The 23,562-nt window shown below is 42.5% G+C and overlaps 1 protein-coding gene across 1 annotated transcript in view; it reads right to left on the bottom strand.

The window, feature by feature from the left end:
- Positions 1-23,562, bottom strand: part of CCDC40 (coiled-coil domain 40 molecular ruler complex subunit) — a 176,271-nt gene that overhangs the window by 73,694 nt on the left and 79,015 nt on the right. The window contains exon 7 of the mRNA XM_073608199.1: positions 491-648. Coding sequence (XP_073464300.1) covers positions 491-648 — 158 coding nt within the window. The remainder of the gene's footprint in view (positions 1-490; positions 649-23,562) is intronic.

The raw sequence follows: 23,562 nt of genomic DNA, 5'->3' as shown, positions 1-23,562 counted from the left end.
TATGTCACGTATACTTTGTACATCTGTAAAACTTAATAAAATCTTTTGAAAAAAAAAAAAAAAAAAAAACACGTTGTTGCATAGGGTGCCTGTGTATCTGAGTGTGTACCCTCTATTGTTTTGTCATGTATGTTTATTTCTACTTTCCTGTTGGATCTTGAAATAAAAAATAAAGCTTTTGCAAACAATAAATAAAAAAAAATACAGTGCTTATTTTGACAGTACCCTAAGGGCTTGTGTTGATGGCCTTTTGTGCACTTTAAGCTGGTTTTGCCTTCCCATTTAAGTCTGTGGGAATGCGGACCCCCCTAGAAGCAGGTCAACTGTGGATCAGAAAGAGGCCAAGTGCAGGTTAAATGCACTCATTAATAAATTTAAAATCTCAGAAGCATGTTAAAATGATGTCATCAATGCAAGCCCAAAGACTGTCGACACAAGCAGGTACACAACAAGCAATTGCAAATCTAGAACACTTTTAGGACTGCCAGACCTGTTTCTTCTTCTCCACCTCTGCTTGAATCCTTTCTGCCTCAGACTTTTTCATGACACGTTTCATCACTGAGATGTCTGAAGCCACATCTCGGCTCATATTCTCCATGTAGAATAAACTTAGTGCCAAGTCTTCAACTTCTGCTTGCATAAAGGACACTAAAGGAAAAGGGTGATTAGTGAATAAATCCTTGTTTGGCACATAAGTATGATTTATATGACTACCCTCATTGTCCTTAAAGCGTTTGTTACCCTAACACTTCATATTCCTGATATGTGCCTGCTGTACCATATACTTTTATGAGAAAGTATGCTGTTCTCTTTGTATTGCTTCATTTGTGTGAAATCCCTGGTGTTAATACCAGTCCCTCTGCTTTCCTATCAAAAACTGACCCCACTAAGCAGGAGAGCACACCATGGTCAGTTCTCCAGCTATACTGGGAACTCAGTGTGCTCTCCTCCAATGATCAGACTTGTCCTGACACCCCCCCCCCGCTGCACAACCATTCACCGGGAAGCTCAGTGTTTTGCTGCTTCTCCTCCCCCCAGAACTTATGCAGCTGAGAACAGAGAGAAGGTGATCACTTAAAAAAAAAAAAAAAAAAAAAAGGAAAAAAAGGTATTTATAATGTTTGTTTTTTATATCTATACAAAAAGTTTTGCCTTTCATTTCTATTTTAAACCGAATTGATTGTTTTACAAGTCGATCGTTTAAAATCACCTTAACCTCCTTGGTGGCATTCCCGAGTGTGGCCTAGGGTTAAATTTCAGTACCACTAGCGGTAACCCCCGAACCAAACTCGGGATTGCATCGCAGGATCCAGGAAGAGGTTATTTACCTTGTCCCTAGGATCCCGCAATGTACTCCCGCTGTGTCCTCCGCCCGATGCTCTGTGTTCCGGGTTCTGTTCCCTTCGAGCGTTGCGACGCATGGGGGCGGAACCCGGTGGCAATTTCAAAAAGTATAAAACACAACACATACACAATACATTGTAATCTTATTGGATTACATTACTGTATCAAATCATTTGACCTCAGTTTGTCACCATGGCATTCAAAAAGCGTGCCTCTACATCAAAAGGTTTTATGACCGGTTTATGACCGGTTTATGACCAGCTTGAAAACAGCGATAGCGAATTAGAATCACTTGCAGAATTGAGCAATAGTGATTCGTGGGGAAATTCATCATCAGACACGGAAAGTGACGACAGCAATGATTCTGCGACTGACCTCAGTGATGTGCGAACTTGGTGCTCTATTGATTGCGGTACAGATCATGCAAGATTCCCATTTACTGGAGCACCTGATATGAAAGTGGACGTTGCAGATGCCAACCCCTTGGCATGCCTACAACTATTTCTGACCGATGAGATTATTGAAAAAATTGTTACGGAGACAAACCGGTACCAAGAGCAACAAGTTACTACGCATCAGAAGTTTTCAAGAAGTAAAAAGTGTGAACCAGTGACCAAAGATGACATTTGGAAATTTCTGGGTCTAATACTTCAGGGAGTGGCGGGGAGACCACTGCAGAAGTGGTATTGGACAATTAATTACTTGCCACTTCATTCTTTGGCATGGTCATGTCAGAGTACAGATTTTCCCTGATAATGAAATACTTACACTTCGAAAACAACGAAGAATTTGATGAAAACTACTTACACTGCACCAAAACTAAAGAAAATTTGGGAAGTATCTCAAATGATTATAAAAAATTTCCAACGGAGCTTTGTGCCAGGAAGAGATATTAACATAGATAAAAGTCTAATGGCCTACAAGGGAAGGCTCAACTGACTACAATACATTGCATCAAAGAGAGCACGATTTGGCGTAAAATCCTTCATGCTATGCGAATTGTCAACTGGCTACATTTGGAATTCAGTCCTATACACTGGGAAAGGAACAAAATTCAACCCAAAATACAGCAACTATGGAATGGCAACATCTTCAGTTATTTCACTGATTGAGCCATTGCTAAATCAGGGCTATTGCGTAACAACCGACAACTTTTACACATCTCCTGAACTTTATGAGTTTCTTCTGCATAACAAAACGGATGCCTATAGAACCGTTAGGGCTAACTGGTGCGACATGCCGCCAATGTTTGGCAATAGACTGGAGAAATGGTTGCCTGGCAGAAAGGCAAAATTACGGCACTGCGATGGTGTGACAAGATAGATGTGTGCCTAATGAGTACAGTCTATAATACCTCCGCTGTTATGGTATGTACAAAAGGTGGGAAAGAAATCATGGAGCCACAAGTAGTGATAGACTACAATAACACCATGGGAGGTGCTGACAGAGCCGACCAAGCAATGACATTCTATCCAGCAATGAGGAAACAAAAAAAAATACAAGAAGATCTTCAGGCATTTTCTTGAGTAATGCTTGTTGAATGCCTACATTGTGCTAAAAAAAAAAAAAAAGAGCGACAAGCCTGTGATTCATTCTGACTATATTTGGATAGTTGCCAAACTGATCTTTGTGAACCACCAAACACCAGTGGCTGTGAATAGAGCTGGATGTCGTGCTGCTAGCGTTGTCAACCCAGAACGTCTGACTGGTCGTCACTTCATGGACTACATCCCACTAACTGAGAAAAAGTCAGCACCTTCAAGGGATGTGCGTGGTTTGTTGCTCAAAGCGAGATGACAGTGGAAAGAAAATCCAAAAGGAAACCAGGTTCCATTGTCCTGATTGTGACGTGGGACTTTGTGCAGTCCCGTGTTTCAAAAATGTTCATACCCGGGATTGTTTACTAAACCAATATGCAGTGACTAGTAATATTGCACCCTTGTTTGGACAAATTTCATTTTTGATTTCGATTTGATTACATTATTGAAAAAGAAAATAATTAACAAATTAATTACAAACCGTGCTCCTTCTGAAGTGCCAGTGCAGATAGTTAACAATCACAAAATGTATGTAAAGATCTCAAAAAAGTGAGAAATAATGTCCATAGTGAAAAAACAAAAAAACAAAAAAAACCCCACAAAAACAACAGTACGCGTCAAAGTGTTGAGATGCAAAATAGTGAAAGCACAAAATCCAAATAAAACAAATAATGTTTATAAATTGGTGTAGATATTCAAAACTTCTGGATAAATCCAGAAGTCAAAAGCGCTTCAAAGACATGCCAGAAAAGCTTCATGCGATCACGGCCTGGTCCAAGTACTGGAACGATGTGACTGTATGGGCACTGGGTGGATATGGATGGACCCTCGGATGGGAATTGGTCATAAACAGACTGTTAATGCCATGGATGGGAAAAAAACGAATGGAAAACTCCCATCGTTAAGTATGCCAAAATTTATTTAAACCATCTAAAAGAGCTAAAAACAGGCTAAAAAACCCGCATGAACCACATGTGGGTAAATGCAGACAGCCAAACAATGAACACAGCTACGAGGCTGCGTAATGACCGGAAGAAGCACGTCATGTTCGGTAGGTTCGACCGGTTTCGTCAGTACGTGCTGACGTCATCAGGGATCCCTGATGTGGTTCATGCGGGTTTTTTAGCCTGTTTTTAGCTCTTTTAGCTTGTTTAAATACATTTTGGCGTACTTCACGATGGGAGTTTTCCATTCGTTTTTTTTTCCATCCATGGCATTAACGGTCTGTTTATGACCAATCCCCATCCGAGGGTCCATCCATATCCACCCAGTACCCATACAGTCACATTGTTCCAGTACTTAGACTAGGCCGTGATCGCATGAAGCTTTTCTGGCATGTCTTTGAAGCGCTTTTGACTCCTGTGATGGGAGTCAACACAATCTGGTGAGTAGGCTTTGTGGTCGGTGATGGTGGTGGGTTACTGTTCCCTCGATGTTTGCTGATTACTAAGAGGATTTATCCAGAAGTTTTGAATATCTACACCAATTTATGAACATTTGTTTTATTTGGATTTTGTGCTTTCACTATTTTGCATCTCAACACTTTGATGAGTACTGTTTTGTGTTTTTTTGTTTTTTTCACCATGGACATTATTTCTCACTTTTTTGAGATCTCTACATAATTTTTGTAATTTTGTGATTGTTAACTATCTGCACTGGCACTTCAGAAGGAGCGCGGTTTGTAATTAACCACTTGAGCCCCGGACCATTATGCTACCTAAGGACCAGAGGTCTTTTTCCAATTTGGCACTGCGTCGCTTTAACTGCTAATTGCGCGGTCATGCAATGCTGTACCCAAACGAAATTTGCGTCCTTTTCTTCCCACAAATAGAGCTTTCTTTTTATGGTATTTGATCACCTCTGCAGTTTTTATTTTTTGCGCTATAAACGGAAAAAGACCGAAAATTTTGAAAAAAAATGATATTTTCTACTTTTTGTTATAAAAAAAATCCAATAAACTAAATTTTAGTCATACATTTAGGCCAAAATGTATTCGGCCACATGTCTTTGGTAAAAAAAATGTCAATAAGCGTATATTTATTGGTTTGCGCAAAAGTTATAGCATCTACAAACTAGGGTACATTTTCTGTAATTTACACAGCTTTTAGTTTATGACTGCCTATGTCATTTCTTGAGGTGCTAAAATGGCAGGGCAGTACAAAACCCCCCCAAATGACCCCATTTTGGAAAGTAGAAACCCCAAGGAAATTGCTGAGAGGCATGTTGAACCCATTGAATATTTATTTTTTTTGTCCCAAGTGATTGAATAATGACAAAAAAAAAAAAAAAAATTTACAAAAAGTTGTCACTAAATGATATATTGCTCACACAGGACATGGGCTTATGTGGAATTGCACCCCAAAATACATTCAGCTGCTTCTCCTGAGTATAGGGATACTACATGTGTGGGACTTTTTGGGAGCTTAGCCGCGTACGGGGCCCCGAAAACCAATCACTGTCTTCAGGATTTCTAAGGGTGTAAATTTTTGATTTCACTCTTCACTGCCTATCACAGTTTCGGAGGCCATGGAATGCCCAGGTGGCACAAAACCCCCCCAAATGACCCCATTTTGGAAATTTGACACCCCAAGCTATTTGCTGAGAGGCATATTGAGTCCATGGAATATTTTATATTTTGACACAAGTTGCGGGAAAGTGACACTTTTTTTTTTTTTTTTTTGCACAAAGTTGTCACTAAATGATATATTGCTCACACAGGCCATGGGCATATGTGGAATTGCACCCCAAAATACATTTAGCTGCTTCTCCTGAGTATGGGGATACCACATGTGTGGGACTTTTTGGTAGCCTAGCCGCGTACGGGGCCCCGAAATCCAATCACCGCCTTCAGGATTTCTAAGGGTGAAAATTTTTGATTTCACTATTCACTGCCTATCACAGTTTCGGAGGCCATGGAATGCCCAGGTGGCACAAAACCCCCCCAAATGACCCCATTTTGGAAAGTAGACACCCCAAGCTATTTGCTGAGAGGCATGGTGAGTATTTTGCAGCTCTCATTTGTTTTTGAAAATGAAGAAAGACAAGAAAAAACATTTTTTTTTTCAATTTTCAAAACTTTGTGACAAAAAGTGAGGTCTGCAAAATACTCACTATACCTCTCAGCAAATAGCTTTGGGTGTCTACTTTCCAAAATGGGGTCATTTGGGGGGGTTTTGTGCCACCTGGGCTTTCCATGGCCTCCGAAACTGTGATAGGCAGTGAAGAGTGAAATCAAAAATTCACGCCCTTAGAAAGCCTGAAGGCGGTGCTTGGTTTTCGGGGTCCCGTACGCGGCTAGGCTCCCAAAAAGTCTCACACATGTGGTATCCCCGTACTCAGGAGAAGCAGCAGAATGTATTTTGGGGTGTAATTTCACATATTCCCATGGCATGTTTGAGCAATATATCATTTAGTGACAACTTTGTGCAAAAAAAAAAAAAAAATTTGTCTCTTTCCCGCAACTTGTGTCGCAATATAAAATATTCCATGGACTCGACATGCCTCTCAGCAAATAGCTTGGGGTGTCTACTTTCCAAAATGGGGTCATTTGACAATTTTGAACTGTCCTGGCATTTTATGCACAACATTTAGAAGCTTATGTCACACATCACTCACTCTTCTAACCACTTGAAGACAAAGCCCTTTCTGACACTCATTGTTTACATGAAAAAGTAATTTTTTTTTGCAAAAAAATTACTTTGAACCCCCAAACATTATATATTTTTTTAAAGCAAATGCCCTACAGATTAAAATGGTGGGTGTTTCATTTTTTTTTTTCACACAGTATTTGCGCAGCGATTTTTCAAACGCATTTTTTGGGGAAAAAACACACTTTTTTAAATTTTAATGCACTAAAACACACTATATTGCCCAAATGTTTGATGAAATAAAAAAGATGATCTTAGGCCGAGTACATGGATACCAAACATGACATGCTTTAAAATTGTGCACAAACGTGCAGTGGCAACAAAATAAATACATTTTTAAAAGCCTTTAAAAGCCTTTACAGGTTACCACTTTAGATTTACAGAGGAGGTCTACTGCAAAAATTACTGCCCTCGATCTGACCTTCGCGGCGATACCTCACATGCATGGTGCAATTGCTGTTTACGTTTGACGACAGACCGCCGCTTGCATTCGCCTTAGCGCGAGAGCAGGGGGCGACAGGGGAGCTTTTTTTTTTTTTTCTTTATTATTTTTTTGCTTTTTTATCTTATTTTTAAACTGTTCCTTTCATTTTTTTTTTGAATCATTTTATTGTTATCTCGGGGAATGTAAATATCCCCTATGATAGCAATAGGTAGTGACCTAGATCTCTCTTCTGCCCTCAAAGCATCTGACGACACCAAGATCGGTGTGATAAAATGCTTCCCCAATTTCCCAATGGCGCTATTTACATCCGGCGAAATCTAAGTCATAAAATGCTCGTAGCTTCTGGTTTCTTAGGCCATAGAGATGTTTGGAGCCACTCTGGTCTCTGATCAGCTCTATGGTCAGCTGGCTGAATCCGGCTGCATTCTCAGGTTCCCTGTTGAGACAGGAGAGCCAGAGAAAAACACGGAAGACGGTGGGGGGGGGGCATTCCCTCCCACGGCTTGTAAAAGCAGTCTAGAGGCTAATTAGCCGCTAGGATTGCTTTTACATGAAAGCCGACCGCTGGCTGAAAAGAATGATACCAAGATGATACCTAAACCTGCAGGCATCATTCTGGTATAACCATTCAAAGTCGTGAATGGCATACCTGAAGACAAAAAAATGGTTAACAATAAAGCACAGTAAACGGTAAAGTATAAAAAATTGCATACCTGAAAAGCAAACATGATAAAACATAATAACAATAAAACATTGCAGAACAGAATACAGTAAAAAAGAGCAGAACAATAGAGAGAGAGAATAGAGAGAGAGAGAACAATGAAACGACAACTATTTTTTTTTTATTTTATATATTTTTTTTTTTTTTTACACTTTTTTTGTAACTAACTTTTATAACGCTAACCGGTTCCAGGTTCGGGTCTCTCAAAATGCGATGGAATCTTGGGAGACCCTGTGAAAGTGTGCCTAGTCTGTGCAATGCTGTACCCTACGCTAATACTCAACTAGTGTATGGTAGCGTTCAAAACATTCACCAATGCAAAGACCAGGATTGTCAGGACAGGAGGGACAATAATAGCGGGTGTCACGTCTATATCCGCGCTTGCTGCAGACACAACATTTTTTTTGGGGGGGTTCGTTGGGTAGGGGTACTCGGGAGGACATAAAGAAAATGCCTCTCATGCAGCCGACTGCATTTGGTTGGGGATGTGAATGGGGGAAGTACGGGCGCTGCAGAAGTGGTGGGTTCCCAATTAGGATTGGCGAATGCAGCAGGAAGGGCATTATGGGCACGACGGGCCTGTGTTTGTCTTCTTGGTGGCAGCGGGACACTACTTGTGCTTGCCACCTCACCAGCTTGAACTGCACTTATGGGACTCGCCACGTCACCAAGTGTTACTGCAGTGCTGGTTTGACTACGACCGGGGTGTACTAGGCCACTGGTGCTTGCCAGTTCACCAAAACGCTACCAAAAAAACTGTTAGCGATCGCAGGGATCAGGCCTGACTCTGCGAACGCTGCAGTTATGCGTTAAGTGTTTTGTAAGTGACAGTGATCAATCGATACTGCACTTGGGTGGGCTGGGCCGGGCGGAGGGGCAAAATGCAGGTGCTAGCAGGTATCTGGGCTGATCCCGCTAACACCGCGTTTTTGGGAACCCTAAACTGCTGGGGACGCTAGTATAGATCTGATCGGATCAGATATTGATCCGTTCAGATACTATACCACTAAAGGAGGCGTATGCTGCGTGCGTGGGTGTTAGCGGTACTGGCGCTAATCTGACGCTGCTTGGGGCTGGTGCTTGCCAGTTCACCAAAATACTACCAAAAAAAACTGTTAGCGATCGCAGGGATCAGGCCTGACTCTGCGAACGCTGCAGTTATGCATTTAGTGTTTTGTAAGTGTCAGTGATCGATCGATACTGCACTTGGGTGGGCTGGGCTGGGCCGGGCGGAGGGGCAAAACGCAGGTGCTAGCAGGTATCTGGGCTGATCCCGTTAACACTGCGTTTTTGGGAACCCTAAACTGCTGGGGACGCTAGTATAGATCTGATCGGACCAGATATTGATCCGTTCAGATACTATACCATTAAGGGAGCTGTACGGTGCGTGCGTGGGTGTTAGCGCTACTGGCGCTAACCTGACGCTGCCTGGGGCTGGTGCTTGCCAGTTCACCAAAATGCTACCAAAAAAACTTTTAGCGATCGCAGGGATCAGGCCTGACTCTGCGAACGCTGCAGTTATGTGTTTAGTGTTTTGTAAGTGACAGTGATCGATCGATACTGCACTTGGGTGGGCTGGGCCGGGCGGAGGGGCAAAATGCAGGTGCTAGCAGGTATCTGGGCTGATCCCGCTAACACTGCGTTTTTGGGAACCCTAAACTGCTGGGGACGCCAGTATAGATCTGATCGGATCAGATATTGATCCGTTCAGATACTATACCACTAAAGGAGGCGTATGCTGCGTGCGTGGGTGTTAGCGGTACTGGCGCTAATCTGACGCTGCTTGGGGCTGGTGCTTGCCAGTTCACCAAAATACTACCAAAAAAAACTGTTAGCGATCGCAGGGATCAGGCCTGACTCTGCGAACGCTGCAGTTATGCATTTAGTGTTTTGTAAGTGTCAGTGATCGATCGATACTGCACTTGGGTGGGCTGGGCTGGGCCGGGCGGAGGGGCAAAACGCAGGTGCTAGCAGGTATCTGGGCTGATCCCGTTAACACTGCGTTTTTGGGAACCCTAAACTGCTGGGGACGCTAGTATAGATCTGATCGGACCAGATATTGATCCGTTCAGATACTATACCATTAAGGGAGCTGTACGGTGCGTGCGTGGGTGTTAGCGCTACTGGCGCTAACCTGACGCTGCCTGGGGCTGGTGCTTGCCAGTTCACCAAAATGCTACCAAAAAAACTTTTAGCGATCGCAGGGATCAGGCCTGACTCTGCGAACGCTGCAGTTATGTGTTTAGTGTTTTGTAAGTGACAGTGATCGATCGATACTGCACTTGGGTGGGCTGGGCGGAGGGGCAAAATGCAGGTGCTAGCAGGTATCTGGGCTGATCCCGCTAACACTGCGTTTTTGGGAACCCTAAACTGCTGGGGACGCTAGTATAGATCTGATCGGATCAGATATTGATCCGTACAGATACTATACCACTAAGGGAGGCGTATGCTGCGTGCGTGGGTGTTAGCGGTACTGGCGCTAATCTGACGCTGCCTGGGGTGACGCATATCACCGCCGGGCGATCAGGGGGCTAAACCTTTATTCGGTAATAAACGGCGGGTGCCCTGACACTATAAAAAATAAACAAACTAACCAGCGTCCCCCGTAACAGTTATACGGTGATCAGTGGTGAAAGGGTTAACTAGGGGGCCATCAAGGGGTTAAAACATTTATTCGGTAGTATATGGGGGTCCCTGACGCTATAAAACGCTGACGGCGAACCTAAATATTTAGGTCCCTAACTATCGTCACCAGCGACACTAATACAGCGATCAGAAAAATGATCGCTTAGCGACACTGGTGACAGGGGGTGATCAAGGGGTTAAAACTTTATTAGGGGGGTTAGGGGGGTATCCTAGACCTACAGGGGGCTAATACTCACTGTCCCAACACTGTAACTGTCACAAACTGACACCAATGCAGTAATCAGAAAAAAAAAAAACTGCTGGTGTCAGTTTGTGACAGGGGGGGGGGTGATTGGGGGGGGATCGGGGGGCGATTGGGGGGGGGGGATCGGGGTGTTTTGTGTGCCTGGCATGTTCTACTGTGTGTGTAGTGTTTGTGCACTCACATACCTGTCTTCTCTCCTCGGGCCGGAACGGAAATTACCGAGCCGAGGAGAGATGACATCATTTCCTTTGCTGCTGTTTAGCAGACAGCAGCAAAGGAATGTTCCCATTGGCTGGCGGCGATCGATAGGGGGGGGCCACGAACGGATGGACTCCCCCTCACCTCCGATCGCCGGGGGACAAAAGACGATCGCCTCGGGCACCGGGGCACCGGGGACCCCCCACCTGCGGAAGGCAAATCACGTATATGTACGTGATTTTGCCTGTCCGTGCCACCTTGCCGACGTACATCGGCGTGAGGCGGTCGTCAAGTGGTTAATTTGTTAATTATTTTCTTTTTCACTTTTCTTATAACGTGCGGCTCCTAAACACATTTAACTCATTAGTTTCCTCCTGCGCGGGTTGGTGGTTTGTACCATTTGTAATATTGATTACATTATTGAATAAAATGTATTGAATAAAATGTATTATATTATTATTTGTTATTTTTTATAGTTATTTATTATGTTATGATTTTGTGTTTCAAACTTTATCTTACCTGGGATGTCTACTAGACTTGTTTGGACAAATTTATGTAAGTTATTCCTAAGAATTACAGGCCTACAATATAAAAACGCCAAATTTCCATGCAAAACAATTGTACCGCTTTGGCATTCTAAAATGAAACATAACCATACCACCGGGGAGGTTAAAGGCCCACTATGTGAATTTTTTTTTTTTACATATTGTAAAATCTTTTTCTTGAAATCTATTAAGGGACACAGTAATTCAGGAATTATGAAACAGTCGAGTTATAGGTGGTTGGGACTCTAGAAAACATAAAACGTTGAAGCTAGCCCTCATATGAGCTTCCTCTACGCATCGTGTTTTGTGAGCAAGCAATACAAAGAGCCAATAACGCGGAGGTGTGGGACCTTTGTCTCTCAATGGACTTCAAGAAAAACATTCTAAGGCAAGCATAAAAATCCTATTATCATTATTGTCCATTGAGGAAAACAAAATTTCTGAAACAGTTTGAACTTCCAAAAGCAGCCCAACTGACTCATGTATGAACCATCCCACAACAGAGTATATAAAGGAATGCAAAAACAGATGAACCGCCATGATCAGGGGGAGGGCACCGGGGAACAATCTGGTGCTCCAGACCAGACCAGAATCACTCCTATGGGGAAATTAGTACCGAAAGAAACAATGGGCCCTATTCAGCAAAACTGGAGAATTAACCAACTATCTATAAAACACATTACCCGGGGGCGCAGCCGGCAAGCTGAGAAGATGGATGCTTAATATCCTGGCTCTGTTTGCCGCCTGCTCGCCAGAGCTTCCTGCCGATGCACGGAGTCTCGGGGGATCGGTGGTTTTGCCGTCAATAGAGTCGGCACTAACAGGCTTCCTGCAAAAGAAAAGGACCGATATCAGCCAGGGAGAATGACAGATTTCTTCTCTCAGCCACGCTGCTCTCATGGCCAAGATGGCGCTGGCAGATCACAGCACGCCTCACACAGCTGCTCCAGCACAGGGGAAGGACATCTGCAGCATTTCTCTCTCAACTTTGGCCGCACACAGCACCAATAGGGGTCTATGTTGGCAGATTTATGTGGGATTTTATATTATTATCTATATGTTCACATACAGTACAAGATTGACCAGGCCAGGAAGGGGTGAGTGAAACAGGCCACGTTGGTATCTGTTAATCTAATTACACATATCAAAGGGGACTTGTTGATGTTAATATGCAAGAATGCAAAATTGGGCAGTGTATGACTGCAGCTGTTCACAGCTAGGGGTCATTATCTGCCTGAAAGGCAGAAGCATATCAAAGGCCTAAATGGAAACGGCCAATCAAATTGCTCAGCCATTCAGTGTCTAGTGAATATAACATGGCGTTCAGTCAGTCTTTGTGTGTGACTATGAAGGGGCAGACCTAGGAAAAATGGGACTCTGAGTTATATACTCTGTTGGATTTTTGTCATCTGTGGACTTTGGACCTTGTTCTGTGTTGGAAGTCAATAAAGTGCATCTCTCTGGAAGAATTGGGTTGCTGCAGAAAGATTACTTACATCATCATTATAATAACTACTAATTAATTATCTACCCACTATAATACATCACTACACTTAGCAGACTTGTTCTCCAGATTCTCAGACATGCTGAGCATTGGACTTTCTCAAACAGCTGCCAAAATTACAGGGGGCATTAAAGCGGAACTCCAGACTCCACGATCGCCAGGACGAATCAAAACACTGATCGTATACAGGACCTTCAAGACCAACTCGAGACGGCCATGTCTAAAATAGACGACCTCGAGATCTCGCAGATATAACTTCAGGATCAGAGGTCTTCTGGAAAAAGTCACAGATGTGCATGCAGCGGTTCACTCTCTCATTCAGAGCCTTATCCCCGATATTCACCCCTGCAAATTGGCGTTGGACAGGGCTCATAGAGCTCTGGGACCCCCCCGTTCAGACGGACTCCCAAGAGACAGTGTGGCTAAACCACATTATTATGTGATTAAGGAAGAAGTTCTGTAGCGGGCACGCTCTATGGCAAATCTCTAGATCCAGGATCATTCTATTCAAATCTTTGCGGATTTATCCCCATCTACCATCCAAAAAAGGAGATCGCTTAAACCGCTCCTCTCAGTGCTCACTCAAAAGGACATAAAATATTAGTGGCTATTCCCATTCAATCTCAAGTTTTCCTATAAAAACAAGTCGTATATCTTCTCCAAGCTTCTGAGGGAGAAAAACTCCTCCTTCATCTGGAACTCATTACTCAGACCCCGTCCTCTCCTCCACCTGCACCTGCCGCTGGATCCTCTAAATGACAGATGCCGACGAGCCCGATCACTTCGGTGTGGCAGAAACCAAAAACCAAGGGATCCAAGGAATCCACATCTACCTGAATTACCTAAATATATGTGACTACCTAAGCTCGATGAGCGCAAACTGTTTTTTTCGCATATCTATCATAAATTGCTATTGTTTAGTCCTTTCATTTCATATACGTTGTAATACAAAAGCGCTGCTGTCGGAGCAGCCTATTGGTGCCTCTGCCTGTACAGGAGATATGGATTACCACTCTCCTGGACAGGGTTGCTTCTTCTCTGGCAGAAGACTCTTTAATTTTGTTAAAGGGAGCTTTAACAAAATTAGAAGTTAGCTATATCTTCTCACCATTGTTACATACTTTTCTCCTCTCTTTCTGTTGCTCATGCTTGTCTTTCTTCCAGATGTCCTTCTGTAAAATATTGCACCCTTTCCCTACATGACTTGAATGCCAGACACCAGGACAAATGCTATATACCTCTTCCTCGAGGCTCACGGGTAAGTGGCTGTGTGTCGCTTGAGCTTCCCCTCCATCTGCGACATGGCTGAAACTGATAAACTGACGTCACCCCTACGAATAGTATCCCATAATACACAGGGATTGAACTCACAGATTGAAAGACGAAAAATATTTAAATACTACCATAACCAAAAGTTTGATGTGATCTTGTTACAGGAAACACACTTCCCTAGATCATATTGCCCCAAGTTCATCCATCCTAAATTCCCAAATTTTTACCTCGCTAATGCGGAAAATAAGACTAAGGGTGTAGCAATTCTTTTCTCACACAAATTGAAATTCACACTCCAGCTGGAACATAAAGATCTGGATGGAAGATTCATCCTAATCAACCGAGTGTTGCATGAATGACTTTATTCCTTCGTTTCTTATTATGCACCCAATCGAGGCCAAGCAAAATTCTTTGAACAAATGTTCCAGAAACTGGGACCCATGCTGGAAGGCACAATTGTGGTGGGAGGAAATACCAACATAGCCTTCGACTTGGAGCTTGACAAAAAGCGCCCACCGGGTACTCAAACTACCCGCCCGCCCAAACAAAGCTTACGGATAGCTAGTCTCATTCACCAACATAAATTAACTGACATTTGGAGAGAACTCAATTCTCAAACTCGGGACTATACTCATTTTTCGCACCCACACCAATCCTTTTCCAGAAATGACCACATCCCCTAGCACACAAATCATTCATAAGAGATACTGTGTGGTCTGACCACTCTATGGTTTTTGTTCTCATACAAGGAGCCCAGAGTCCTCATGGAAAGAATCACTGGAGGCTTAACGAATCAATACTTAGTGACCCGGTGAAATCAATTGAAATTGATAAAGCCATCAATGACTACTTCCCCTAAATGACAAGGAAGATATAAACCCTGAAACTCTGTGGGCGGCCCATAAAGCCACCAACAGAGGGAAACGTATCCAGATTTCTTCCCGAATCAAACGAGCAAATAAAGCAGACATAGATAAACTAGAAAAGGAAAACCTAACTATTAGCAAGCAACATAAAAGAGACCCTAAATCTATTCCGGCAGCCAAACTCGATGAGGCCAGACTGGCTTTAAACCTTGCTCTTACATCAACAGCAGAGAAAAAATTACCATGGAGTGGGGCCCGATTTTACCAAATGAGAGATAAAATGTATTGAATTCTAGCAGCTGGTCTAACTCCCAAAACTTCTCTCTACTACCTTACCAAAAATACGTCTCCCAAATGGATCTGGGACACACAACCCTCAGAAAATAATGAGCCCCTTCCATGATTTCTTTAAAACTTTATATAGCGGAGGGGCACAGGAGGATCAGGCTGGTATTGACTCCTTTTTAGACTCTTTACCTATTTCCAAACTGGAAGACCGCCATATAAATAGATTGGAATCTCCAATAACGGCGGAAGACGTGTTCTTGGTAATCAAAAACTTGAAACGGAGGTCGGCTCCCAGACCAGATGGGTTCTCAAACCCCTATTACAAAAAGTTTGCACCCATTTTGTCCCCATATCTAGCACAATTCTTTAACGCCCTGAGGAAGGGAGCGACCCTGGAACGCTCAATTAACTCAGCGTTTATCACAGTGCTTCCAAAACCAGGGAAAGACCCGGGGGAGGTTAGCAACTACAGGCCCATATCATTAATTAATAATGACCTAAAGATCCTAACCAAATTGTTAGTGGACCGGGTGTCCTCCTTCATAAGCTTATACATACATAAAGATCAGGTGGGGTTCATCCTGGGTAGGCAAGGCCCAGATCAAATTAGACAGGCAATTGACATTATCTCCCTGTTGAGATCGGGCAGGGATGGGGGGACAATCTCAAGAAGGACTTTTACTATCTATAGATTTATACAAGGCCTTCGATACTGTCTCATGTCCTTATCGTTTCAAAATTTTACAGTATTGAGGGTTTGGCCAACACTTCACTAACATTCTAAGAGCACTATATTAGATTCCTGAAGCGCGAGTACGTCTTCAGGGATATTACTCAGAGCCATTTACAATCTATAAAGGCACACGACAGGGTTGCCCCCTATCACCCCTGATCTTCGCAATAGCGATTGAAACTTTAGCCATAGCAATCAGGACTCACCCGGATATTCGTGGCGTACAATGTGGCCCACAATCACACAAATGCGCTCTTTTTGCAGAGGATCTGCTCCTCTTCATCACCTCACCACTAATCTCTCTACCAAATGTCTGCCGCCTACTGGACGAGTTCAGAAAAATTTTGGGACTACATGTCAATATGTCAAAGTCGCACTCCCTTAACATAAATCTACCAGATTCCTTAGTTTACCAGCTAAAAAGCCACTTCGCCTTTACATGGCATGATTCTCACATTCCCTACCTAGGGGTGCATTTACTATCTAGGATGGATCAGCTATATGCAACCAATTATCCGCCAATATTTAGCAAATTGGAATCGGATTTGCGTGAATGGTCTTGACTACCTATATCATGGCTATGGAGGGTTCACGCTATAAAGATGACACTACTTCCACGTATTCTCTATTTCTTTCGGTCCCTACCCATACCTATTAAAATGGACCATTTGAAACGATTTCAGTTGAAAATTATAGCCTTTGTTTGGGGATCAAAGGGGCACAGGCTAGCTAAGGGGGTCCTCTTTAGAGCCTGAAACAAGGGAGGGATGGGATTACCTAACCTACACAGGTATTACCAAGCAGCACAATTAGCCCAAATATCAGTGATCTACTCCCGGATTGCAAAACCTGATTGGGTGCATATGGAAAGGGAAGCAGTGCCACAATTCACACTAGATTTCTTACTGTGGAGTCACTCTAGTAAACAACCAGCAAATCTCGCCCCAACATTATCTCATTCGATGTCAGTATGGGCACCATGATCCATGTTTGGTGGGAATGTCCAAAACTAAGAGGGTTCTGGAATAGGGTCTTTGCAATCATCAGAAAGACGACAGATTTGTCTGTCCCTATGTCCCCCCAGATAGCACTGCTGAACTTGCCAATAGAAAAAGCCTCTAAAAGTAAAAGGAGCCTCGTTCATTTTATCCTTCTAGGAGCTAAAATTATGATAGCGAAAGCATGAAAGCAGTCCATGGTTTCCAGCAACCAGGCCAAACGAAAAATATTTTGGATCATGGCTCAGGAAAAAATGCTTAGTATCCTACAAGATACTGTTCAAAAATTTGAGGCCACTTGGGAACCTTGGGCAGATTACACGCACATACCCTTGACATCTTCGTAGGAATTGGATAAAACAATCTTGGTAGAACATTCCGGAAGGACATCTTATTCCTCCTTCTATACATCTTCTTTATTTTCTATCCCCTTCTTTTTCTTTTCTCTCTCTCTTTACTTTTATTCCTTAATACCACCTTTGCTAAAATATTACCTGGTTAGGTGGGTAGCAGGCTTTAGAAGGTCACATCCCCGCTAGTTTACATTGCATTTGATATGTGGGTTGGATGTGCCACTCCCCTTTCCATGACACAGCTTGTACCCATTTTCAGCTCTCTGGTGAGAGAAATATCAAAATCTGAAATGTCTGGGATCCATAGAATCAAGTGTTATGTCCACTTTGGATTGAATGTTGATGTAGACATTAATGCGTTTATAGACAATTCTTAGGGCTATTGTATGGACATGTGAACTTGTTCTGAACCCTAGGTGGCGGTGTCTTAATGGATTAAACATATAAGTTCTGTTCTCTACCATCTCTGAGGGTTTCCCTTTTTTATTTCTAAGGAGACTATTATACAAAGAACAAATTTTCTATTAGGTCAATTGTAGATGGCTTTTTCCCCTTCTCATATAGAGACTAATTTGAAACATTTCTCCTATTATGTCACTGCTATATAATCTTTTAGATCTGATCAGGTACTATCTATACCTTTATTGAATTACTGGTTTAATGACTGTGAAACCACTACCTAATTTAATTATTGGGGGGTAGTGTTTAGTGTCTCTTATTATACTTTTTATGAAATCTAGGACATATAAAGTATATAATTTATATGTCATATTTTTCAACTTATTATGGTTGGTGTTTCCCCTTATATCGCAATCGTTGTAGCTCATGACCATGGTAACATGTCTATTAATATCTTTTTTTTAGATCTTCTTAGTGAATTTATATCCGAACCTTCAAATAGGGTCTGGTATTTTATTTTGTTTTCTAAGCTCAAGTTTTTAATGTAATACTGATAGTAAATAAAAGGTGTGTGGGCTAACTTCCAGATTCCAATATGGACGATAGGGTTCCGCTACCTATGACTCAGAATGAGGTGTTGTTCTTCCTATACTATGAATTGCGATGTGTCAGTATGTCACCCGTGCCCCTGGATGACGTCAGATTGTGACGAAGTGTATGTCGGGAGGAGTGACGTGCTGACGTCATCGTGTAGCAGTCCTGTAAGGACGGGTGTTCATGAGCTGGTCGGCTTTTTTATACAGTGCTTCGTTTTAAGCTTTCTATGCAAGTGCAACTCTTTATTAAAAATACCAATGTTTACTTGATTTACACTATGGAGAGCCTTTATTTTTGGGTATACGTGGTTGATACACGCTCATGAGCTTTGGAGAAATTTAGTTATACCAGCTCCTGGTGCATATCCTAGTTGCAACATTCAAGTACCCCACTGTGAGCTGGCATTTCCCATACTTCCAGGATAAAGGCCCTGGCTGGGTTGATAGCCGCAAGCACATTATGCTTGCCTTCCGGTAAGCACGCACTCTGTGTGGTGGAGGTGCAAACGTCTGTTGTGGTGTCATTTGTGATATTTTCACTGATTTCAACTATCAAGGCATATTTTCACTGCTTATTGGACTGATTATGCTCGCTATTGTGATGGTTTATGGTTTATATGTTTTTAAGTGTTTTTCATTGTTTCACCTGTATATTTCTAGTAACACAGCTCCTTTTTTACAACCAGTGTAACTATGTCCCATTACTTGCTAACACTCAAAGAGACCTCAATAAGTTGAACAAATACTACTTATCCTGTTCTGGCAGGTTAGCAGCCTTTAAAATGTTCACTCGCCCCAAAATTTTATATATTTTAAAGTACTTCCTATTCCTGTACCGCTGTCTTTTTTCAAATCTATGCAGAAGTTACTGTCCACCTTTCTTTGGGCCAATGGTAAAGCTAGATATGCCCACAATACCCTCAGGAAGCACAGGAAAGCAGGACGTTTGGGTGTCCCTGACATACAAGACTACTAGATCAAGCCAGATTCTGGTTCCACCAGTCTACTCTTAAACCATGGTGCTCTCTAGAACAAGAATCAATTTCGCTGGGAAAACTAAGCGCTCTGCTGTTAGAGAAGGCCTCCTCTCACAATCTTAAAATAGGTCAGGACCATGCCACAATCTCTGCAACTGTTGCGTCATCCTAAAATTTGGCAATACTTCCGACCAACCAGTTAACCTTCCTAAACCATTGGAGGTCTTCCAGTTCCTCCTCCCAGAGATATTACCCTTAAGCCATGAGAAGAGAAAGGGATTCACATGGTCTTACACATAGTCTATAAGAACAAACCTGTTCCCTATACTACATTAATACCTCAGTACAACCTCCCAACTAAGGAGTTCCTGACATATGCCCGAATGATATCTTCTCTGCAGCAGTCTCCGATTTCAGAACTAGGGTTGGCTCCCAAGATTTGGCAGTTTTGGTTCTCATTTAACCCAACACAAAGGGTATCTCCCTGTTCTATAACTGCATGCATGCTAAGATGTCTTTCTCATTGTCTAAGCTACTACTAAAATGGTCTGAGGATCTAAAACAGCCCATTTCTGTCCAGCAATGGTGTAAGGCCATTAAGGCCAATCTTACCACTTCTAAGTGAACAACGTATTGGGAAATGGCACATAAGCTCTATCCACGGTGGTATTACACTCCCTACATTTTGGCTAAGGGTAAGCTCCATGATTCTAACCTATGCTGGAGATGTCAGGGAGGAACCATAGCCCATATGCTTTGGTTCTGCCCACAACTTCACAGCTTTTGGAACTCTATATTCCATTTAATTGCAAAACTGACGGGGCTGATAATTAAATTGAATATTGAACAGACCATACTAAGTGTTTCTCTCGAGCAACTTCCACCAGTTAGGACCCACTAACAGGCCAGGTTTGCAAGATAACTGAAATACATCACAGGTGATATCATTTGCTGATCAGTGATTGCAGTATTCTAGTCTGCATCTCCCCAAGGTAATACTTAAAATCTGGCCTGTTAGTGGGTCCTGAGGACAGGAGTTGAGAATCACTGCTCTAGACTGAATGGTTAAAGAAATAATGTAGAGTGCACATGTGCAAGACTCCAGTTAGATTTAATGCTTGTTTCCCACAGCCTAAACCCTTACATCAATTAAACTGTCAGTGGTGGGAAATATAATAAAGCATCCAACAGTAACAATTGTGAGGTAGCTCCAGGTGCTTCTGCCTGACTTAATCACTAAGTGAATCATCAGAGGCAGGGGCACACTGGTGGCTGCAAGGTGGCTATTGACTCAAAACGCACTCTGTGGCTAACTAACACAGTACATGAATGTCTGGAAGGAACCACAATGCAAAGCACAGTGCCTAAGTTCAAATTCCAGGCTAACCCTGCAATCTTCCAGTCCAGCAGGGTTCAGATAGCTGTTGCTAAGGGTACGCTAATTCACATTAGCTGCTAAGTACAAACTAGCTCCACCAGCAGTGTGGAAATCTTGAATAAAGTCACCAAGAAAAATAACTTATCAGTGCTGCACAAAGGATCATGATTTAAGAAATTCAAGAAAGAATTAATAGGCAGCTAGCAAAAACAGAGATAAAGGAAATGCACCCAACCTCCTAAGACACTAGCAAAAAATTGAGCCATGTTGGGTAGAGGCAAGGTTATACAGGGGCCGGCTTCAAGATTTTTTTGTTTGTCACACTTACCTGCTTCTGGGTTCCGCTAGTGCTGCAGCTAATAATAGAAGGGGCAAGCTTGTGTATTGCTCGAAATTTGAGCAATGCATTTATGCACAAGCAGCCTTATCCCCTGTGTCTCTTGGAACCGCCACCGAATCTTCCAAGCAATCTCAAGTGTCCCCTGTAATTTCATGCACTCTTGCCTGCATCCTGTTCTTCTGTGACCCCATTTATTCAAGCTTGCATCTTGTGCTCCCGTGACCCCATGCACTCCAGCCTGCATCCTGTGACCCTATGAACCCCAGCCTCCCATACTTCTGTGACCTAATGCACTCTAGCCTGCATAATTTATACCTGTGATTTCATGCATTCCAACCCGATTCCTGTGCTTGATGTGGCTCTGTGCATTCAGTATGCATCCAGTGTTCAGATGTTACTCTGTGCAATCCAGTGTTCATCCAAATTTTCCTGAGTCACTTCTGAGCACTACACAGTACTGCTGAAAACTCATGCCTGCATATTGGGGTCCCCGGCATCCATGTCTACCCACGACTGATGTCTATCCTACTCCTGTGCTCCTTGTACCTCAGAGCTGCAAGAGACTCTCTAGTATATCTGTACCTAGTCCTCTATCCAGTCTTGTTCAGCCATCTGCCCCTAGCAGGAACAGATAATTATCCTTGACTATTTGACATCTTTTGTCCCTAAATCGAGGATAAAGAAATACTGTATTCTGATAACTGTATGAGTTAAGAGCTGTAATGAAAGTATGCATTGAATAAATTCCTTTTATTTTTCACCATTTTTACATGCAGGCCAGCACAAATGACAAGCAGGGACATCGTTTTTATGTGATGTTTAACCATTTAAGGGCCGAGCCTCTTTTTGACACTTGTGGTTTACAGGTTAAATTTTTTTTTTTGCTAGAAAATTACTTAGAACCCCCAAACATTATATATATATTTTTTCTAACAGCCTAGAGAATAAAGTGATGGTCGTTGCAATACTTTCTGTCACACTGTATTTGCTCAGCGGTCTTACAAGTGCAATTTTTTGGGAAACAATACACTTTTTTTAATTAAAAAATAAGACAACAGTAAAGTTAGCCCACTTTTTTTTTATATTGTGAAAGATAATGTTACACCGAGTAAATTGATACCCAACATGTCACACTTCAAAATTGCGCCTGCTCGTGGAATATAGACAAACTTTTACCCTTAAAAATCTCTATAGGCGATGTTTAAAAATTTCTACAGGTTACCAGATTTGAGTTACAGAGGAGGTCTAGTGCTAAAATTATTGCTCTCGCTCTAACACGGTGATACCTCACGTGTGGTTTGAACACGGTTTTCATATGCGGACGCTACTCACATATGCGTTCGCTTCTGCACGCGAGCTCGTTGAGACGGGGCGCTTTAAAAACATTTTTTTTTTTCATTATTTATTTTACTTTTTATTTTGACACAGTCTTTTAAAAAAAAAAAAAATTGGGTCACTTTTTTGACCCTAGATCTCATATTTAAGAGGTCCTGTCATGCTTTTTTCTATTGCAAGGGATGTTTACATTCCTTGTAATAGGAATAAAAGTGACCCAATTTTTTTTTTTTTTTTTAAATTGGGTCACTTTTATTCCTATTACAAGGAATGTAAACATCCCTTGCAATAGAAAAAAGCATGACAGGACCTCTTAAATATGAGATCTAGGGTCAAAAAGACCTCAGATCTCATACTTACACTAAGATGCAATAAAAATAATTAAAAAAAATAAATAAATAAATGTCACTTTAAAAGAAAAAAAAAAATCTCCTTTAACCAATTGAACAAAGGGCACTTAAACCTCCTTCCTAACCACACCAATTTTCAGCTTTCAATGCTCTCACACTTTGAATGACAATTACTCAGTCATGCAACAATGTACCCATTTGAAATGTCCTTTTTTTCACACAAATAGAGCTTTCTTTTGGTGGTATTTAATCACCGCTGGGTTTTTTATTTTTTGCGCTATAAATCAAAAAAGACTGAAAATTCGGTAAAAAAAAAAAATTCTTTGTTTCTGTTAAAATTTATTGCAGAGTATTGCAGAGTATGGGCAGAGTATGGGCAGAGTATGGGCACTGAGCAGCGCTGTGGGCTGGATCTGTAGTGCCCACAGTGCTGAAGATGATCTCTCCCTCTCTCCTCTCACACTGTACCGATCGGTACAGAGAGGGGAGGGAGGAACCGGCGTCATGACATGACGCCGGTTTGTTTACAAGTGATGCTCCGTCATTTGACAGAACAATCACGTGGTAAACGGCCGTTATCGGCGGCCATTTACCGTGATCCGTGCTGGGACCCGGCGGTCACGGATGTTCTCGGGTGCACGCCCCAGGGGGAGCGCGATTCTGTGAGGACGTCCATGGACACCCACCCAGAATAAGCCGACAGCCCTGTAGCCGTCCTTCAGCTATGGCCGGTCGGCATGTGGTTAAGAGCTATGGGCTGAAGTGACGTTTGACGTTGCTTCCACCCTCCCATGCTTTGTAGCCGAGCGGGGGCCATCTTCCCCTCACTCAGCAGCCAGGCATCC

This window comes from Aquarana catesbeiana, linkage group LG12, assembly GCF_042186555.1.
Source record: "Aquarana catesbeiana isolate 2022-GZ linkage group LG12, ASM4218655v1, whole genome shotgun sequence".
In the NCBI taxonomy this organism is placed as follows: domain Eukaryota; kingdom Metazoa; phylum Chordata; class Amphibia; order Anura; family Ranidae; genus Aquarana; species Aquarana catesbeiana.
Note: the sequence above shows the minus strand (reverse complement) of the source record. Positions and strands in the feature narration are given on the sequence as shown.